The sequence below is a fragment of the Cucurbita pepo genome, chromosome 2, assembly GCF_057944985.1.
Source record: "Cucurbita pepo subsp. pepo isolate OVF chromosome 2, ASM5794498v1, whole genome shotgun sequence".
NCBI lineage: Eukaryota > Viridiplantae > Streptophyta > Magnoliopsida > Cucurbitales > Cucurbitaceae > Cucurbita > Cucurbita pepo.
In genome coordinates this window covers 10,855,266-10,876,042 of record NC_141799.1, presented here as the reverse complement: position 1 = coordinate 10,876,042, position 20,777 = coordinate 10,855,266, and the positions used below count along the sequence as shown (strand labels likewise).

General features: G+C 38.3%; 1 protein-coding gene, 2 non-coding genes and 1 pseudogene across 3 annotated transcripts; 1 reads left to right on the top strand and 3 right to left on the bottom strand.

The window, feature by feature from the left end:
* Positions 1-2,412: 2,412 nt before the first annotated feature.
* Positions 2,413-2,486, bottom strand: TRNAN-GUU (transfer RNA asparagine (anticodon GUU)). The gene has a single exon. It is a non-coding gene; the product is annotated as a tRNA-Asn (tRNA).
* Positions 2,487-4,281: 1,795 nt separating this feature from the next.
* On the top strand, positions 4,282-4,377 carry TRNAY-GUA (transfer RNA tyrosine (anticodon GUA)). Its single transcript has 2 exons — positions 4,282-4,318; positions 4,342-4,377. It is a non-coding gene; the product is annotated as a tRNA-Tyr (tRNA).
* A 6,247-nt stretch (positions 4,378-10,624) lies between these two features.
* Positions 10,625-11,237, bottom strand: LOC147793648 (pectinesterase inhibitor-like). The gene has a single exon (XM_087121764.1). It carries the CDS (start codon positions 11,187-11,189, stop codon positions 10,713-10,715), a length of 477 nt encoding a protein of 158 aa, XP_086977890.1. The 5' UTR covers positions 11,190-11,237; the 3' UTR covers positions 10,625-10,712.
* A 6,202-nt stretch (positions 11,238-17,439) lies between these two features.
* On the bottom strand, positions 17,440-18,106 carry LOC147793647 (pectinesterase inhibitor pseudogene; annotated as a pseudogene).
* Between the last annotated feature and the right edge of the window lie 2,671 nt (positions 18,107-20,777).

The following is a 20,777-nucleotide window of genomic DNA, read 5'->3' as shown; positions in this document are numbered from 1 at the left end:
TCAAAAGATATGTTGAAAATATTGTTGAAATTATCAAAAGATATTTCAATTCACGCCACATTGAAGAAGAATGAAGTTTCATATTATAAATTTTGGGTGGATTACAATTGAGAGTTATTGTATTTCATTAATGTATTTTAGGACTTTTAATTTACTTGGTTACAATAAAATAATGGTTAATTATAGCCATTAAATATGAATGTTACAACTCTTGTAATGCCTTTAGTAGTTTCATTTTGAGGCTATATAAAGCCATGTATGTTGTATTTGTAAGGCAGACTTGGAAAATGTAGTAAAAGAAGCATTTGTACTTTTCTTTAGCCAATGACTAAGTTTCTTTGCAATTTTTTGTAGTTTAGGTTGCATGTAGAATCATTCAAGCTTGACATGATAAATCTTGCTTGTGGAGTGATTCGAATCTCAAATAAGTGTTTGAGATATTTGATCAACAAGAGTCATTCAAGCTAGACATGATCGATCTTACTTGTGGAGTGATTCGAATCTCAATCAAGTGTTCTTGCCTTGAGATATTCGATTAACAAGGTAATCCGAATCTTATTCCCCTTGTAGTTGATTCCTTATCTTATCATTTGCATTGCCCTTATCTCTTTTAATTCTCTTATTATTTTTTTGTCTCAGTTTGTGTAGAATGTTCATATTCTATCACAAAAATATATATATATACATTTTTTTTATGTTCTTTAAAGTGTTACATTTGGATCTTATCAACACTTTATTCTTCTTTAAGATCTTCTAAATCAATTTTCTTGTTGGTAAATTGGTTAGATTGTGCCAATAAGAAAAAAAAAAAACCATTGAAAGAAAGAAAGCATATTGTATGATTGATGTCTCTTGGTTCATATGACAAAGGTAACTTTTTCAAGTTGTTAGCAATATGTATGGTGTTAATAGGGTCTCCGCTACCGTTTCCACTCCAGTACCCATACCGTCGAGTTTTTAATTCGATACTGTCCTATCGAGCCAAGTATAGGTCAGCAAGAGTATGCAATTAGGTGTCCCAACTTTGTGGAAATTGTCAAATGTCTCTTGAACAAGACCACTTAGATGTAAAACTATTCTTGAGATGGGTGCATGGGATCATGTAGGTTAATCCAATAGTTGGCCGGCACACAAGGGTCGCTTCCCCCAGACTCTGGTGACTTTATGGTCCTGTGGGATGGTCTGCCAACTAACCTCCCATAAATGAGGTTTAGACTAGAAGACACCTTACTGCCCAATCAAAACTTTATGAAGTAGCACCTCAATCCAAGGCGTTGGACATTCACTGCAAGAGCATAGCAAGCTATATAAATATAAGAACATAAAAGTTTTTTTTACCCTAAAGATGAAATTTATCGCCCCGTAAACTCACAACACCAGAATTAGGAGACCACTTCCTCGAACCCAGAGTAAGTTCATGAGTAACTAGAGAACCACATAAAACTTCGAAGCACCTCAGATGCTCAAATAGCAGTAGAGACCAGGATTAAACTTATTAGAGCCCGGAGAAAAATCCATGGATACCTACCAGGATGAGGATGCCATAAGAGCCTACGAGTAGATTGCTTATCGAGTTTTTTTTATATTTACCCATTTTCCTTCTTTTTTTTCAGGTGTTTGTAGGTTGGAATTGAGGTAGGGAGCATTTGAGAGTTGTTTGGTCACACGGGTCATTATGAAATGTTAGCTCATCTTCCTATTTTGTGTCTTTTGTATTTCCTTCTATAATTGTATTCCAATGGCAATGAGTGAGAAAGCTTAGTCACATAAACCTTCCAATTTATTGTCTAGTATATCTAATATAGCAACTTGTTGTTCAATTAAGCTCACTATGACGAGGCTTATCCAATTCATGACTGTGATTATGATTCATTTAACTCTCAAATTAAATGGTTAGCTATTTATTGGTTTCACCTTGAACCAACTTATTAACTGTAACAGCCTAGATCCGTCCCTAGCATATATTGCCCTCTTTAGATTTTCTCTCTCTGGCTTCCTCTCAAGATTTTTAAAACGCGTCTGTTAGGGAGAGGTTTTCACATGATAAAGGGTGTTTCGTTCTCCTCCCCAATCAATATGGGATCTCGCAACTCTTCCTTTTGTCTCAATGTGGGTGCAATGGACGATCAGTCAAACTTAACTCATTCACATACATGACGAAAAAAAAAATTAGAGGTTTTAATCATCTTACCTATGAAGCTATGAAGCCATTGGTAGAGTCGATGAAGAAAGAATCCCAACTAATGACGTAACGGAAGCCAAGTTCAATTCTCCTCTTTCAGATTGCATGTAACTGAGATCTATGAAAAGAGTCTTTATTGCCGGTTGTTTATGCATTCAAACAAGAAAAAGAAGATAAGAGAGAAAAAAATAATTAGAGAGTTTAAAAACATAAAAAGTAACAAAAGATATCGCTAGAAGGAGGGCTTGAACCTCCGACCTTGTGGTTAACAACCACACGCTCTAACCAACTGATCTATTCCAGCTAATTGTTCATTGTATTTTGAATTTATTAATTTAAAATTTATTTTTTTTTTGTTTAGGATTATTAATTCAAGGTCTAAAGCAGCATTGGTAAGCTTCAATGAGACACCGAGATTTGAAGTGAAAGATGATGTTGGGATGACAATTGCAAAACATGGTTAGATAAGAACAAAAATGAGTAGAGGCAAGTTCATGGTACAAGAAGTGGAAGGAAGAACAATAGCTCAGGTGGAGATGGTGGTTGATTTTCGTAATTCGAGTCCACGTAAGTAGAGACCGGGTTGAGGGGCTTGCAAAGTTGATCTTGTCAAAGGCATGTCGAGGCAATTTACGACGTATTCGTGCTACATAGGATGTTCTCACCTTCAACATAATATAATAAGGCAGAAGTGTTGAAAATTGTTAGCGTCTAACATTAGCTCATTAAAGGAAAGATCATGAGTATATTTGAGAAACACTATTTAAAAAAAAAAAAAAAAAAAGACCAAAAGAAAGTCCGAAGAGCTGATACTCAAAATGAATAATATCATATCATTGTGGAGGTGGATTGTTCCTATCGAGAAGTTCAAGAACCGAAGAGAAGTATGGTTAAAAAATGGTTTAATTGTTTGAGGTTGAGTTGGAAAAATATTACTATAAGATTCTCTAATTTCCTCGTCGACATTGACATTGGTTGCCCCTTCGGCCGTGGTTCTTAGAGCTTAATGCTATGTGGCATAGGATTATTATGTGTATGCCTACTATATATCTAGTAATCTCCAAGTATATGGCAGAACAAATCCAGTCATATTATATATTGAACATCCATAGTGAAGCAACGAGTCCTATAGGTGCAAAGCGTTGGATGAAAGTCCCACGTCCCCTAATTTAGGGAGTGATCATGAGTTTATTATCAAGGAATACTATCTTCATTGGTTTGAGGCCTCTTGGGGAAGTCCAAAGTAAAACCATGAGAGCTTATGCTCAAAGTGGACAATATCATACCATTCTGGAGAGTCGTGTTCATTCTAACATAGTATCAGAGTCATGCCTTAAACTTAGATATGTCAATAGAATCCTCAATGTCGAACAAAGGACTCCAAAAGAAAAAGGAGTCGAGGTTCGATTAAGGGGAGGCGTACTTTGTTCGAGGGGAGGTGTTGGATAAAAGTCTCACATCGGCTAATTTAGGGAATGATCCTGGGTTTATAATCAAGGAATACTATCTCCATTGGTTTGAGGCCTTTTGGGGAAGCCCAAAGAAAAACCATGAGAGCTTATGCTCAAAGTGGACAATATCATACCATTGTGGAGAGTTGTGTTCATCCAACACAAAGCATGTCTTGAAGGACAAGCGCCCCGACACATGGCCCAAAGCCTATGTGTGTGTCAAACCAGGTTCTTGAACAAATTCTTAGGGCGAGCTACAACCTATCTAACTTCACCTTCCTACCTTGGTTCTTGCACAAATTCTTCAAGAATGGATTAAAGCTCTTGTATTATCATATGTATGAGAATTTGGCACCTACGCATATGTATTCAAACACATTGAAGGCACCTTAAGAAATCATATGTTTGGATCTAAGTGGGTTTCAAATTGTAAAACCCAATACAAATCAAGTTCTTTATGAAAGCAAAAAATTTCAATGGGAGGTTCCAAATGTTGTATAAATGCCACGACCAAAATGATGTTGGAATTTTTGAATTTCGTACCGGTGGCTGCTTCGATATTTTTATTACTTTAGTTTTTTTTTTTTTTTTTTGTATATTAATTTTTTCGATTTTGTTTATATTATGGTATATGATTTTTATACAAGTCCGACCTTAGCTCAGTTGGAAGAGCGGAGGACTGTAGTGGTTGAAGAATCCCAAAGTCTCATCCTTAGGTCGCCGGTTCAAATCCGGCAGGTCGGAGTTTTTAAAAGTTTAATATGTATGTACTATTGATATAAGTATTTTGTTGAATGATTATATATTTTGAATATAGATAATTAATTATATGTCCGTAACTTATAGATAATTAACTAATTTTTTCTTTTTACTTTTTTTTTTTTAACAAATGGAACGACCTGAATCCAATAAAGGGCTAGGTTGTCAAAATTTTCGGCTTAGGTTGGGTTACTAATCCAACCAACCCGAACTTTTGGGTTGTTCCAAAAAATTCTCTCAACCCAACCCGACCCGACCCATGTACACCCGTAACATTATTTTGATTATTTTATATGGAATTTAACACTATTTATTATATGATAAATCTAAGGTTATTAATGTAATTTCGAACAATATGTAGGTTACAAATAAGTGGATCATGTTCAAGAAATAATCTAATGGGTTTATGGTATATGGATAAAGTTTGGTGTTTAGCTGTGAGATTCTACATCGGTTGGAGAGGAGAGTAGAATGAAACATTCCTTATAAAGCTGTGGAAACCTCTCCTTAACAGACGCGTTTTAAAACCATGAGGCTGACGCTGATACGTAACAGGTTAAAGCAGAAAATATCTGCTAGTTGTGGGTTTGGGTTGTTACGAATGGTATCAGAGTCACAAACCGGGCAGTGTGCCAGCGAGGATGTTGGGCCCCTGAGGGGGTGTTTTGTGAGATCCCACATCGGTTGGGAAGGGGAACCATACATTCCTTATAAGGGTGTGAAAACTCCTCTATGTCAGCGAGAACGCAGGGTCCCGAGGGGGGTGGAGTGTGAGATCCTACATTGGTTGGAGAGGAGAATCAAACATTCGTTATAAGGGTGTAGAAATCTCTCTGCACCATCAAGGTGGATTGTGACATCCCACATCGGTTGGAGATGGGAACCAAGAATTTCTTGTGGAAACCTCTCCGTACCAATGAGGTGGATTGTGAGATCTCGCATCGGTTGGAGAGGGAAACCAAACATTTCTTATAAGGGTACGGAAACCTCTCCGTGCCAACGAGGACGCTTGCCCCAAAAGGGGGTGGATTGTGATTCATTAAGTCTACCCTTATATTATTTTTAAGAATTATCAAGATTGTAAACCATTCGTAAAAATGCCACAACCAAAATTCTTTGGTATCAATTGTTGTGACGAAAGCGGAGGCAAGATCGATCGTACTCACACACCCACAAATATAAGTTAAACAAAGAGAAACAAAGATTTACATGGTTCGGAAGTAAGAAATTTCCCTACATCCACGGGTGATAGCTAATCACTAACCAAAGTGTTTACAAGTGTATCTAACACTCTCACACTACAAATTCTCTGTTACAAAGTTCTTCCCAATTGCCTCGCGTCAAATACAAAATGACAATGACTCCACGTCTTAAAACAATGTTAGACAAATTTTTATATAAACATAGCAATATAATTCTCATACATGAATCAAAGCAACACTAGCATACAATGTGAGTGTACTTATGCTCCACCATGAAGTGATCAAAATTCATATACCATTGACGAGGAGATTGTTTCAGCCTATACAAAGATTTCTTCAATCTACACTACTCGAAAACCAACTCACTGTGTCGTATATATTTCTTCTTCCAAATCTCCATGCAAGAAAATCGTTTTTATATCAAGTTAAGCAAGCTGAAGATTAAATTAAGCAACCAAAACCAACAAAATTTGAATGGATGGAGATATTCACCATTCTTGAAAGTATGATTTCCAAAAACAAATTCTGAAAAACAAATAAGCAAGCTTGCAATAAGAAACTTATCTTCGACAATTGATGCTGAGTTTGAGCACGTCTGGTGGTCGATGAGGTTAAGTCTTTCACAATACCACAAATGTCCAAACTTGGCTCTGTTGATACTAATTGTGGTACCCTAATGCCACAACCAAAATGCTCTAATACAAATTGTAGTAGCGGAAGTGGGAGCAAGATCAATCATACTCACACACCCACAAATTGTTGTAGCTTACCATGTCTATTAGTAGTCGTGAAGATATCACCAAAGTCCATACCACTTCTAATTTCTTGTAGTACAACTCAGTGATGTCAAGCTTGTCTCAATTTCTCTAGTGCCTTATCGGGTGTAGCAATAGTCAGGGATCTCTGAACAAGGTCTTTGTTCCATAAACTCGTCACAAGTGCTATGGACCACACGGGTAAACTCGGTAGTTAGTCAACACACGAGGTTGCTCCCCCACTTCAGTGTGATGTTATGGTCTTGTGGAGGGGTTGCTAGCTAAGCTTTCACAAATGATATTCAGGTCTCACGATGCCATATCGTCGTTCAAGTCAGCATGTTTGTTCATGTTGCTCCTCTTCAACTTAGGATACCAGTGATTCACTTCCTAATCAATATAAGCGGCTAAATAAGAAGATCAAACAAGTTGGTTTACCGCAAAGCTTAGTTAGGTCGTTCAGGTGATTGTGCGACACTAGGTTAGGTGAACAACCTCCAAACCTTTATTGGGTTTGTAATACACACGAAAACTGACTTAGGAACTTCTAGACCATCCAGAAGCTTAGATAGGTTTAGGAGCATTAGGTGTACGAGCTTATGCATGAACTTCCTGAATTTCCTAGAGCCAAATTAAAGCTCATAGTAACTTACTAGGTCATGGATGTCTAAAAGCCTACGGGTAGGCTACTTACCAACTATTTTTATGCTCACCAGATATTACTTTTTTTTCTCAAGTGATTAGCTGATTGGTTGACGTGGGAAGCATTCGGGAGTTATGTGACCACAAAGGAAGGTCATTCTAGAGAGTCAGTTCTTTTGGTATCTTGGCTATAGTTTGTTTGGTATCTCCTACCTTGGTCCCCGATTTTATATTAATATTCAAACAATCCTTCCAAAATAATAAATATATTTGATTTTATCTTTTAAATTTTCAAAATTGTTTTATCGTATTTTTCTTAACACATTCTGGTGATTCAAAAGTCTAGATCATTAGACCAATACATTCTGAGAAATTTTCATGAAGAAAGCTTGGTAAAAAAATGACTCCAAGCCATGGAATCTAGTGGTGGAATATTGTTTTCTTTTAACTTTCTTTCCAAAATCCTAACCTCTTCTTTTCTCTTTCTTTTTTCTTCTTTGTGTTTTTCATCCTCTCTTTTCTAACCGGCTTCATCATTCCCATGGTTCCATCATAAGACCATGACCAAGACAATCTGCTTGTTATGCACCAGCTTCACATCTCTAACTAGTATCTTCATCGACTTCTCCCATATGAAGAATCATCTCTAAAGAAAAGTGACTCATGTTTGATAAAGTATGAAGAGTCTGGGGTATACTTCTACGGTATAAACATATGGAACACGTTATCCACGGTGACAAATGTAAGTGGTAGTGCTAATTTGTATGCCACTAGTCCTACATTCTCTAAGATCTCAAAGAGACCTACAAATCTTGTCTTCAACTTGCCCTTCTTCCCAAATTTCAACACCCGTATCATAGGTGCAACTTTGAAAAAGACATGATCACGAGTAACAAACTCAAGTTCCTTCCTACGAGTGTCTTCGTAGTGCTTTTGCCCGCTTCGTGCCTTCAGTATTCTTTATCTGATTTTTTGCACTGCTGCATTAATAATCTAAACCAACTCCGACCCTAGAAGTTTTTGCTCACCTACCTCTTCCTCGAAGATAGAAGTTTGACACCTACACTCGTAAAGAGTCTCTAAGGGGGCAATCTACACAGTCACATGTAGCTATTATTATAAGCAGACTCCATTAAGTACAAGTGTTCATCCCAACAACCAGCAAAGTCTATAACACAATGTCCTCAACATGTCCTCTAGAATCTAGTTCAACCGCTCAGTTTATCCATGCATATGTGGATGAGAAGTCTTTGACAATCTTTGATTTTTGGAATCTTGTATGAGTGAGAATGTCACAAAAGTTGATAAGATTGATAGTTAGCTGGCTACCTAGATGAGATACACATCCAAGAATTGATGCCCACGATTGAGACCGTGGGTCAAATAAAGTCATATGAACCGGTGGCATGAGTGTGAGGGTAGCTCGACGGACTCTATTGCCCACATGGAGGAATACACCATAGAGCCTCCTCTAAGGTCCCCTTCACCCTTTGCTCGACACTTAAGCCAATTTGACCACTTTGACTACACTTTCAAATGGCTCACAACTTCTTTATTCAACACTTAGGATTCTATTGACATTGTCCACTTTTAGCATAAACTCTCCTGACTTTGCTTTTTGTTTCCCTACCAAGTCTCACACCAATGAAGATGGTGTTTCTTACCTCTAAACCCATGATCATCCCTTTAATTAGCCAATGTGGGACTACTCCTCCCAATAATCCTTAACATCCTCGTTCTGCTTTATATGTAAGAGGGACCTATCGAGTGTCTGAATGCTCACAAAGAGCCACTCTTTATGCCTTCCACGTTCAATTTGGTGAATTCATTAGCTGAATATGAGATGACTTTAGTTGAAACATCGCCAATTGAAAGCATTGAAAACTCTTACATGGAAGCCCCCTTACTTCAAAACATAGTGGGAGAGATGGAAGAGTAAGGTCTTATGTACAAGACATGAATTAACCCTCTATCAGCTAAGAGAACTATGACCATCATACACAATTTCTGAAGCAATATACTATAGCATCAAGATATACTAAAACAAAAGTCATCAATTTAGCAACCCTACCTATAGTACATATACTACCCAATTGAAAAAAAATATATACATATGCAAGATAGTGAAAAATGTTTACATGTTGGAAAAAAAAAATATTTTTCCATCTCATAAATGTACGGGTACTTCAATTTAGAAAGTTTTCACAAAAAAATTTATCTCACTTCACGAAAAATTAAATAGCTCTCTATATTTAATTTCTTAAATAAATATCAAAAACGATTTACAAAAAAAAAAAAAAAAAAAAAAATGATTTTTTTTTTTTTTTTTTTTTTTTTTTATCACTAACACTAATATAAACATGAGATCTCAACCACGCTAATTAAAACAGGCCACATGTAAAAATTCATATCAAAATCTTGACTTTTGAAGTTATTGTTTGGAGTACTCACCTTTTTCGAGCTTGTCTTTGACACTCGTGTCTTCTCTCTCTTAACTTAGCATATGACTTAACTTCAATGCACATTCTTGGTGTATTGGATGATGCCTTGTATGCCTTAGCTTCAATGCACATTCTTGGTGTATTGGATGATGCCTTAGCTTCAGTGCACATTCTTGGTGTATTGGATGATGCCTTAGCTTCAGTGCACATTCTTGGTGTATTGGATGATGCCTTAGCTTCAGTGCACATTCTTGGTGTATTGGATGATGCCTTAGCTTCAGTGCACATTCTTGGTGTATTGGATGATGCCTTAGCTTCAGTGCACATTCTTGGTGTATTGGATGATGCCTTAGCTTCAGTGCACATTCTTGGTGTATTGGATGATGCACAGTCCTCCTCTCGCATCATGACACTTCTCAATCTTGGGACTCATGTGGTCGGATAGATGTCATTTGAGGGTCGCCCCTTGTCTGTCTTGTGGATGTCATTTGAGGGTCGCCCCTTGCCTGTCTTGTGTGGAGGTCACAATCTATAATCTTGGGACTCATGTGGTCGGATAGATGTCACTTGAGGGTCACCCCGGTTCACCCCTTGTCTGTCTTGTGTGGGTCACCCCGGTTCACCCCTTGTCTGTCTTGTGTGGGTCACCCCGGTTCACCCCTTGTCTGTCTTGTGTGGAGGTCACAATCTACTTCATGTCAGTGATGTTGTGACATGCTCCTTCCAGCAATAAATGAGGGTTTTCTTCCGGTCGTTGGGACAGGAGCCTTTTTTTAATGAAATTGGGTCAGTTCATGACCTAGTTTTTGTGCCTATAAACTTGAAACCAGACCTAGTTTTTGTGACTATAAACTTGAAACCAACCCAAACAGACTCGAATCCAAAAAGATCAAAACAATCCAACCTAACCAAAAAAGTTATGAATAATGAAAATTTGAGAAGAAAAAAAAAAAAGAAATCTAGTAAGCTTTTGAAAAATTTGGGCAACTCTCCCTCCACACTCACTTTGATTCAAACTAGTTTCTTTAGCTTCATTGTGGGCCGAGGAGGCCTATAACTCATTAACATGAAATTATGTGTCGCTATTGACTCACGAATTAGAACCTGTGACCTTTAAAATTGGAGAACACTAAGAGTTATAGAGTGACCCTAGATTAGTTACATTATTAAAATGTGAAGGAGTATGTCCAAATTTATAGGATTCAAAACAGACATATTATTGATTCATGGCATTCCAAGTACATGTACGATAAAATGAAGAAAGGTTGAAGAAAAATGAATTAGGCACGCCCAAGGAGAAGATTGGCTATAACCAAGATGATACTACAAATATCTTCCACAGTCTTCCCGTTGCCAGACAGCGCCGATGGGTCCTTCGGCGGCTGCGTGAAGCTGTCCAGACAGTCGCCGGCCTCCGTCATGGCTGCAGACGCCTTAATGTTGACGCCATTGTAGTCACCTTCCCTCAGGTCGTTCTTCCCATCCTCGATGTCGTCGGCGGCATCGTCGTACTGTTCAGCACAGGTGGCATATCGCTCCTTAAGTTTGGGATCGGCTGCCTTGGACGCCAGGGACTGGGCGAGGGCACGAGTTTGAGCAACCTTGTCGTGGGCGAGGTTGAGGGTGAAGGTGGCCAGCCCTTTTAGGTCTCTGGTGCCAGCAGATTTCAACACGTTAAAGCAAAAAGAAGGGTTTCTAGTTTTCTTGCAGATGGTGGAAACGATGTCGTCTTGGGAAGCCGCATGCATGGGCACCATCCCATTGAAGAACAGTACTAAAAGGACAATCCTAAAGACCGCAAGAAAACTAGAAGATGCCATTTTTTATTTCGATTTTTCTATCTGTTTTGCTCAATTAATTCGTAGGGAGGGTTCACATATTTATACACTCACAAATATTCCTTTTAATAGCTTTCACTTTAGAATTTTAAGTAAAACCCTATTAAAAGAAAAACGAACAAAAATAGACGGAATTAGTTAAGCTTTTTTCTCTCTAAACCCAATCACAAACTTGGCTAAGTTATTATGCACTTTTTTTAGACAATACACCGTCCTCCTCGGTGTGCCACTCTCGTGTTAACCTTGACTGACTACACATAAGAGTCATAACTTTACTCTCTTGTTAGTAAGATTATAACCGTTCTCTTCGGCTTAAATTAATAATATTTATTTTACAAAAAAAAAAAATCAAGGTTATTAATGTAATATTGAACCATAGTTTTCATGGAGAGGATAATATTTAATAAATAACCTAAAGAATATATAGTACATGGATAGTGCTAATACGTCGACAAATATTTGTTTTGCCAATATTTTTTGTTGGCATCACGAAAAGTAGTCCTTGCCATGATTGTGTGTTTTGACGTAACAGATGTGAGGATAATATTTAAGGAGTTTTTGATGTATGCGCTAATGCTAGCACTATTTTATTGTTCAAGCATGGTGTACAACGATGCCTCGAGAAAAGGATTGGGGCTGCGTGTTGGTGTTAATGGAGAAGTGATTGTATATGGCTCCTAATAGCTTAAGAAATATGAGCGTAACTACCTAACCCTCGATTTGGAGTTAGCAACTGTGGTGTTCACGTTAAAAATATGGTGACCTTACTTGTATGGTGAAAAGGTACAGGTAGTAAAACCATAAGAGCCTCAAGTATCTTATTCAGGTAGAAAGAGTTGAACATGGGACGAAGGAGATAGTTGGAGTTTGTGAAGGATTATGATACAAAGATCCTTTATCACCCATGTAAAGCTAACATAGTGGCCGATATGTTGAGTAGAAAGACAGCTCACTCTTCTGGTATGTCATTTTCGATTCTGTAAATCTTCAAAAATTTCACTAGATGGTCATAATTCAAGTCATTTTAGGATTAGTATGGGTGTAAAATAGTCAAAAGATCACCTTCCACACACCTTCACGCGCCCCATGCGTGGCTGGAAAGGCTTCTAGGCATGATTCCACTCGCAACGGGCTCACGTGCAAATACCACGGCCAGTCGCTATTGGCGCTCAATTTAAGAATAATTTAACTTAAACTCCCAAAAACAATTTCACTACTTGACACCCACCCCACTCACGTCACTGAGTGTTCTTGGCTTCGAGTCCAGGCGACGTAAGGCATTAGTATTTTCTTATTTTTTCTTGGTGTGGCATGTGTCCTCCAAAAGCACACCTTCAAGTCTCGCAAAATGTTGCCTCATCGATTTTCCTTCAATTAACGTAGGGTCGGTGCATGTCCTTCCACCTCCATGAGCGCGCTTAGATTTAATCCACCTCCCCACAATGATACCAGAGCCATGCCCTAAACTTGGTCGTACCAATAGATTGGTAAATCCTCAAATGTCGAACAAAAAACTCCAAAAGAAAAGGAGTCGAGCCTCCTTGAAGGCATAGTAAAAAAGAACCAAGACTCCAAAAGTACTCCTCGTCAAGGCGTACTTTGCTCAAGGGGAGGTGTTGGATGATGAAAGTAAATACAGACGGACGGTTGATTGGCAGATTAATATATTTGGTCGTTACTAGGCCTGACATAGTTTATTCAGTTCGTATGCTTAGTCAATTTATGCATGAACCAAGAAAACCACATTGGTAGACAGCTCTTCAGGTTCTGAGATACATCAAAGGTACTCCTCGTCAAGGACTCCTACTACCATATGAAAACAATTTAAGATTACAAGCATATTGCGATTATGACTGGGGTGGTTGTCGAACTCCAGACGGTCTATTTCTGGGTGCTGCATTTTCCTCGAAAATTCAATTATTTATTGGAAGTCTTAACTAATGTGTCCAGATCATCCGCAGAAGGCTAGTATCGAGCTATGACAAATACTTGTTTAGAGTTAACTTGGTTAAGATGCATTCTTCAAGACTTGAATGTTCCACCGTCCGAACCAGCATTATTATATTGTGATAATCAAGCAGCATTACATACAGCAGTCAATCCAGTCTTTCACGAACGTACGGAACACATTGAAATAGATTGCCATATAGTTCGAGAAAAGTTACAAGCTGGAATCATCAAACCGTTTTATGTTTCGACTAAAATGCAATTGGCAGATGTTTTCACTAAAGATTTGGGAAGACATCAGTTTGATCTTTTGAAGAACAAGTTGGGTGTGATTGACCTACACTCTCCAACTTGAGGGGAGTATTAAGATATGATATTTGGAGAATATGTTTTAATAATTAGTTATGGAGCATATGTTAGATATCCGTTAATATTTTTTCTTTGTTTTTGGGAGTTGTTAGTAGTATATTTTATCTTATAATTTGATTAATAGTATATTTTTATGCTCACCAGATATTACTTTTTTTTCTCAAGTGGTTAGCTGATTGGTTGACGTGGGAAGCATTCGGGAGTTATGCGACCACAAAGGAAGGTCATTCTAGAGAGTCAGTTCTTTTGGTATCTTGGCTATAGTTTGTTTGGTATCTCCTACCTTGGTCCCCGATTTTATATTAATATTCAAACAATCCTTCCAAAATAATAAATATATTTGATTTTATCTTTTAAATTTTCAAAATTGTTTTATCGTATTTTTCTTAACACATTCTGGTGATTCAAAAGTCTAGATCATTAGACCAATACGTTCTGAGAAATTTTCATGAAGAAAGCTTGGTAAAAAATGACTCCAAGCCATGGAATCTAGTGGTGGAATATTGTTTTCTTTTAACTTTCTTTCCAAAATCCTAACCTCTTCTTTTCTCTTTCTGTTTTCTTCTTTGTGTTTTTCATCCTCTCTTTTCTAACCGGCTTCATCATTCCGATGGTTCCATCATAAGACCATGACCAAGACAATCTGCTTGTTATGCACCAACTTCACATCTCTAACTAGTATCTTTATCGACTTCTCCCATATGAAGAATCCTCTCTAAAGAAAAGTGACTCATGTTCGATAACGTATGAAGAGTCTGGGGTATACTTCTACGGTATAAACATATGGAACACGTTATGCACGGTGACAAATGTAAGTGGTAGTGCTAAATTGTATGCCACTAGTCCTATATTCTCTAAGATCTCAAAGAGACCTACAAATCTTGTCTTCAACTTGTCCTTTCTTCCCAAATTTCAACACACGTATCATAGGTGCAACTTTGAAAAAGACATGATCACGAGTAACAAACTCAAATTCCTTCCTACGAGTGCCTTCGTAGTGCTTTTGCCCGCTTCGTGCCTTCAGTATTCTTTATCTGATTTTTTGCACTGCTGCATTAATAATCTAAACCAACTCCGACCCTAGAAGTTGTTGCTCACCTACCTCTTCCTAGAAGATAGAAGTTTGACACCTACACTCGTAAAGAGTCTCTAAGGGGGCAATCTACACCGTCACATGTAGCTATTATTATAAGCAAACTCCATTAAGTACAAGTGTTCATCCCAACAACCAGCAAAGTCTATAACACAATGTCCTCAACATGTTCTCTAGAATCTAGTTCAGCCGCTCAGTTTATCCATGCATATGTGGATGAGAAGTCTTTGACGATCTTTGATTTTTGGAATCTTGTATGAGTGAGAATGTCACAAAAGTTGATAAGATTGATAGTTAGCTGGCTACCTAGATGAGATACCCATCCAAGAATTGATGCCCACGATTGGGACCGTGGGTCAAATAAAGTCATATGAATCGGTGGCATGAGTGTGAGGGTAGCTCGACGGACTCTATTGCCCACATGGAGGAATACACCATAGAGCCTCCTCTGAGGTCCCTTCCCCCTTTGCTCGACACTTAAGCCAATTTGACCACTTTGACTACACTTTCAAATGGCTCACAACTTCTTTATTCAACACTTAGGACTCTATTGACATTGTCGAATTTTAGCATAAACTCTCCTGACTTTGCTTTTTGTTTCCCTACCAAGTCTCACACCAATGAAGATGGTGTTTCTTACCTCTAAACCCATGATCATCCCTTTAATTAGCCAATGTGGGACTACTCCTCCCAATAATCCTTAACATCCTCGTTCTTCTTTATATGTAAGAAGGACCTATCGAGTGTCTGAATGCTCACTAAGAGCCACTCTTTATGCCTTCCACGTTAAATTTGGTGAATTCATTAGCTGAATATGAGATGACTTTAGTTGAAACATCGCCAATTGAAAGCATTGAAAACTCTTACATGGAAGCCCCCTTACTTCAAAACATAGTGGGAGAGATGGAAGAGTAAGGTCTTATGTACAAGACATGAATTAACCCTGTATCAGCTAAGAGAACTATGACCATCATACACAATTTCATGACAGAGACAGAAGCAATATACTATACACAATTTCATGACAGAGACTGAAGCAATATATTATAGCATCAAGATATACTAAAATAAAAGTCATCAATTTAGCAACCCTACCTATAGTACATATACTACCCAATTGGAAAAAAATATATACATATGCAAGATAGTGAAAAATGTTGTACATGTTGGAAAAAAAAATATTTTTCCATCTCATAAATTTACGGGTACTTCAATTTAAAAAGTTCTCACAAAAAAATTTGTCTCACTTCACGAAAAATTAAATAACTCTCTATATTTAATTTCTTAAATAAATATCAAAACCGATTTACAAAAAAAAAAAAAAAAAAAAATGATTTTTTTTTTTTATCACTAACACTAATATAAACATGAGATCTCAACCACGTTAATTAAAACAGGCCACATGTAAAAATTCATATCGAAATCTTGACTTTTGAAGTTATTGTTTGGAGCCCTCGACCTTTTTCGAGCTTGTCTTTGACACTCGTGTCGTCTCTCTCTCGAACTTAGCGTATGACTTAACTTCAATGCACATTCTTGGTGTATTGGATGATGCCTTGTATGCCTTAGCTTCAATGCACATTCTTGGTGTATTGGATGATGCCTTGTATGCCTTAGCTTCAATGCACATTCTTGGTGTATTGTTTTTCGAGCTTGTCTTTGACACTCGTGTCATCTCTCTCTCGAACTTAGCGTATGACTTAACTTCAATGCACATTCTTGGTGTATTGGATGATGCCTTGTATGCCTTAGCTTCAATGCACATTCTTGGTGTATTGGATGATGCCTTGTATGCCTTAGCTTCAATGCACATTCTTGGTGTATTGGATGATGCCTTAGCTTCAGTGCACATTCTTGGTGTATTGGATGATATTGGATGATGTCTTAGCTTCAGTGCACATTCTTGGTGTATTGGATGATGCACTGTCCTCCTCTCGCATCATGACACTTCTCAATCTTGGTCCTCCTCTCGCACTTCTCAATCTTGGTCCTCCTCTCGATGACACTTCTCAATCTTGGGACTCATGTGGTCGGATAGATGTCATTTGAGGGTCGCCCCTTGTCTGTCTTGTGGATGTCATTTGAGGGTCGCCCCTTGCCTGTCTTGTGTGGAGGTCACAATCTATAATCTTGGGACTCATGTGGTCGGATAGATGTCACTTGAGGGTCACCCCCGTTCTGTCTTGTGTGGAGGTCACAATCTACTTCATGTCAGTGATGTTGTGACATGCTCCTTCCTGCAATAAATGAGGGTTTTCTTCCTTCCGTTGGGCTTGAAAAGGTTATGATTAGAGGGAGGGTCGTTGGGACAGGAAACGTTCGGCCTTCCGCTAGCCTTTTTTTAATGAAATTGGGTCGATTCATGACCCAGTTTTTGTGCCTATAAACTTGAAACCAGACCTAGTTTTTGTGCCTATAAACTTGAAACCAACCCAAACGGACTCGAATCCAAAAAGATCAAAACAAACCAACCTAACCAAAAAAGTTATGAATAATGAAAATTTGAGAAGAAAAGAAAATGAAATCTAGTAAGCTTTTGAAAAAATTGGGCAACTCTCCCTCCACACTCACTTTGATTCAAACTAGTTTCTTTAGCTTCATTGTGGGCCGAGGAGGCCTATAACTGATTAACATGAAATTATGTGTCGCTATTGACTCACGAACTAGACCCTGTGACCTTTAAAATTGGAGAGCACTAAGAGTTATAGAGTGACCCTAGATTAGTTAGATTATTAAAATGTGAAGGAGTAGATGTCCAAATTTATAGGATTCAAAACAGACATATTATTGATTCATGGCATTCCAAGTACATGTACGATAAAATGAAGAAAGGTTGAAGAAAAATGAATTAGGCACGCCCAAGGAGAAGATTGGCTATAACCAAGATGATACTACAAATATCTTCCACAGTCTTCCCGTTGCCAGACAGCGCCGATGGGTCCTTCGGCGGCTGCGTGAAGCTGTCCAGACAGTCGCCGGCCTCCGTCATGGCTGCAGACGCCTTAATGTTGACGCCATTGTAGTCACCTTCCCTCAGGTCGTTCTTCACATCCTCGATGTCGTCGGCGGCATCGTCGTACTGTTCAGCACAGGTGGCATATCGCTCCTTAAGCTTGGGATCGGCTGCCTTGGACGCCAGGGACTGGGCAAGGGCACGAGTTTGAGCAACCTTGTCGTGGGCGAGGTTGAGGGTGAAGGTGGCCAGCCCTTTTAGGTCTCTGGTGCCAGCAGATTTCAACACGTTAAAGCAAAAAGAAGGGTTTCTAGTTTTCTTGCAGATGGTGGAAACGATGTCGTCTTGGGAAGCCGCATGCATGGGCACCATCCCATTGAAGAACAGTACTAAAAGGACAATCCTAAAGACTGCAAGAAAACTAGAAGATGCCATTTTTTATTTTGATTTTTCTGTCTGTTTTGCTCAATTAATTCGGAGAGAGGGTTCACATATTTATACACTCACAAATATTCCTTTTAATAGCTTTCACGTTATAAATTTAAGTAAAACCCTATTAAAAGAAAAACGAACAAAAATAGACGGAATAGGTTAAGCTTTTTTCTCTCTAAACCCAATCACAAATTTGGCTAAGTTATTATGCACTTTTTTAGACAATACACCGTCTTCCTCAGTGTACCACTCTCGTGTTAACCTTGACTGACTACACATAAGAGTCATAACTTTACTCTCTTGTTAGTAAGATTATAACCGTTCTCCTCGGCTTAAATTAATAATATTTATTTTACAAAAAAAAATTAAAAAAACAAGGTTATTAATGTAATATTGAACCATAGTTTTCATGGAGAGGATAATATTTAATAAATAACCTAAAGAATATATAGTACATGGATAGTGCTAATACGTCGACCAATATTTGTTTTGCCAATATTTTTTGTTGGCATCACGAAAAGTAGTCCTTGCCATGATTGTGTGTTTTGACGTAAGGGATGTGAGTCAATAAACTCGAGTGGGTTAAAATCATGGATGTGGGAATCATGCATTGAGAAGTTAGTAAGTCAACAAGCTCGACTTGGCTAAAATCATGGGATGTTGAGAAGTTAGTAATCATGGAACATTTGGGGCAATCATGAGATAAGGGAGACAAACCTCAGCCCACAATTTTCTGCAAGTTTGTTAGAAGCAATCATGAGATAACTCAACCGGGGATTTTCTGGTCGAACAGATGCAATCATGAGATAACCCAGACCATCCTCAGTCCGAGAACTTAAAAGTTTTTTGGAGTTAGCGAACTACTACGGAATGTTTCTTTTTAGGACTTATTCAAACCTTGACAAAGTTAATCTAGAGCTTAAGGAGTTTTTTATGTATGCGCTAATGCCAGCACTATTTTATGGTTCAAGCATGGTGTACAACGATGCCTCGAGAAAAGGATTGGGGCTGCGTGTTGGTGTTAATGGAGAAGTGATTGTATATGGCTCCTAATAGCTTAAGAAATATGAGCGTAACTACCTAACCCTCGATTTGGAGTTAGCAACTGTGGTGTTCACGTTAAAAATATGGTGACATTACTTGTATGGTGAAAAGGTACAGATAGTAAAACCATAAGAGCCTCAAGTATCTTATTCAGGTAGAAAGAGTTGAACATGGGACGAAGGAGATAGTTGGAGTTTGTGAAGGATTATGATACAAAGATCCTTTATCACCCATGTAAAGCTAACATAGTGGCCGATATGTTGAGTAGAAAGACAGCTTACTCTTCTGGTATGTCATTTTCTGTTCTCTAAATCTTCAAAAATTTCACTAGATGGTCATAATTCAAGTCATTTTAGGATTAGTATGGGTGTAAAATAGTCAAAAGATCACCTTCCACACACCTTCAGGCGCCCCATGCGTGGCTGGAAAGGCTTCAAGGCATGATTCCACTCGCAACGGGCTCACGTGCAAATACCACGGCCAGTCGCTATTGGCGCTCAATTTAAGAATAATTTAACTTAAACTCCCAAAAACAATTTCACTACTTGACACCCACCCCACTCACGACACAGAGTGTTCTTGGCTTCGAGTCCAGGCGACGTAAGGCATTAGTATTTTCTTATTTTTTCTTGGTGTGGCATGTGTCCTCCAAAAGCACACCTTCAAGTCTCGCAAAATGTTGCCTCATCGATTTTCCTTCAATTAACATAGGGTCGGCGCATGTCCTTCCACCTCCATGAGTGCGCTTAGATTTAATCCACCTCCCCACAATGGTATCAGAGTCATGCCCTAAACTTGGTCGTACCAATAGATTGGTAAATCTTCAAATGTCGAACAAAGAACTCCAAAAGAAAAGGAGCCGAGCCTCCTTGAAGGCATAGTAAAAAAGAACTAAGACTCCAAAAGAAAAAGAAGTCGAGCCTCGATTAAGGGGAGGCGTACTTTGCTCGAGGGGAGGTGTTGGATGATGAAAGTAAATACAGACGGTTGATTGGCAGATTAATATATTTGGCCGTTACTAGGCCTGACATAGTTTATTCAGTTCGTATGCTTAGTCAATTTATGCATGAACCAAGAAAACCACATTGGGAGGCAGCTCTTCGGGTTCTGAGATACATCAAAGGTACTCCTCGTCAAGGACTCCTACTACCATCTGAAAACAATTTAAGATTACAAGCATATTGTGATTCTGAATGGGGTGGTTGTCGAACTCCAGACGGTCTATTTCTGGGTTCTGCATTTTCTTCGGAAATTCAATTATTTATTGGAAGTCTTAACTAATGTGTCCAGATCATTCGCAGAAGGCTAGTATCGAGCTATGACAAATACTTGTTTAGAGTTAACTTGGTTAAGATGCATTCTTCAAGACTTGAATGTTCCACTGTCCGAACCTTGCATTATTATATTGTGATAATCAAGCAGCATTACATACAGCAGCCAATCCAGTCTTTCACGAACGTACGGAACACATTGAAATAGATTGCCATATAGTTCGAGAAAAGTTACAAGCTGGAATCACCAAACCGTGTTATGTTTCGACTAAAATGCAATTGGCAGATGTTTTCACTAAAGATTTCGGAAGACATCAGTTTGATCTTTTGAAGGACAAGTTGGGTGTGATTGACATACACTCTCCAACTTGAGGGGAGTATTAAGATATGATATTTGG

Bases quoted from the DNA above. Each gene is read 5' to 3' on its own strand.
- LOC147793648 (XM_087121764.1), bottom strand. From the start codon at position 11,189: ATGGTGCCCATGCATGCGGCTTCCCAAGACGACATCGTTTCCACCATC.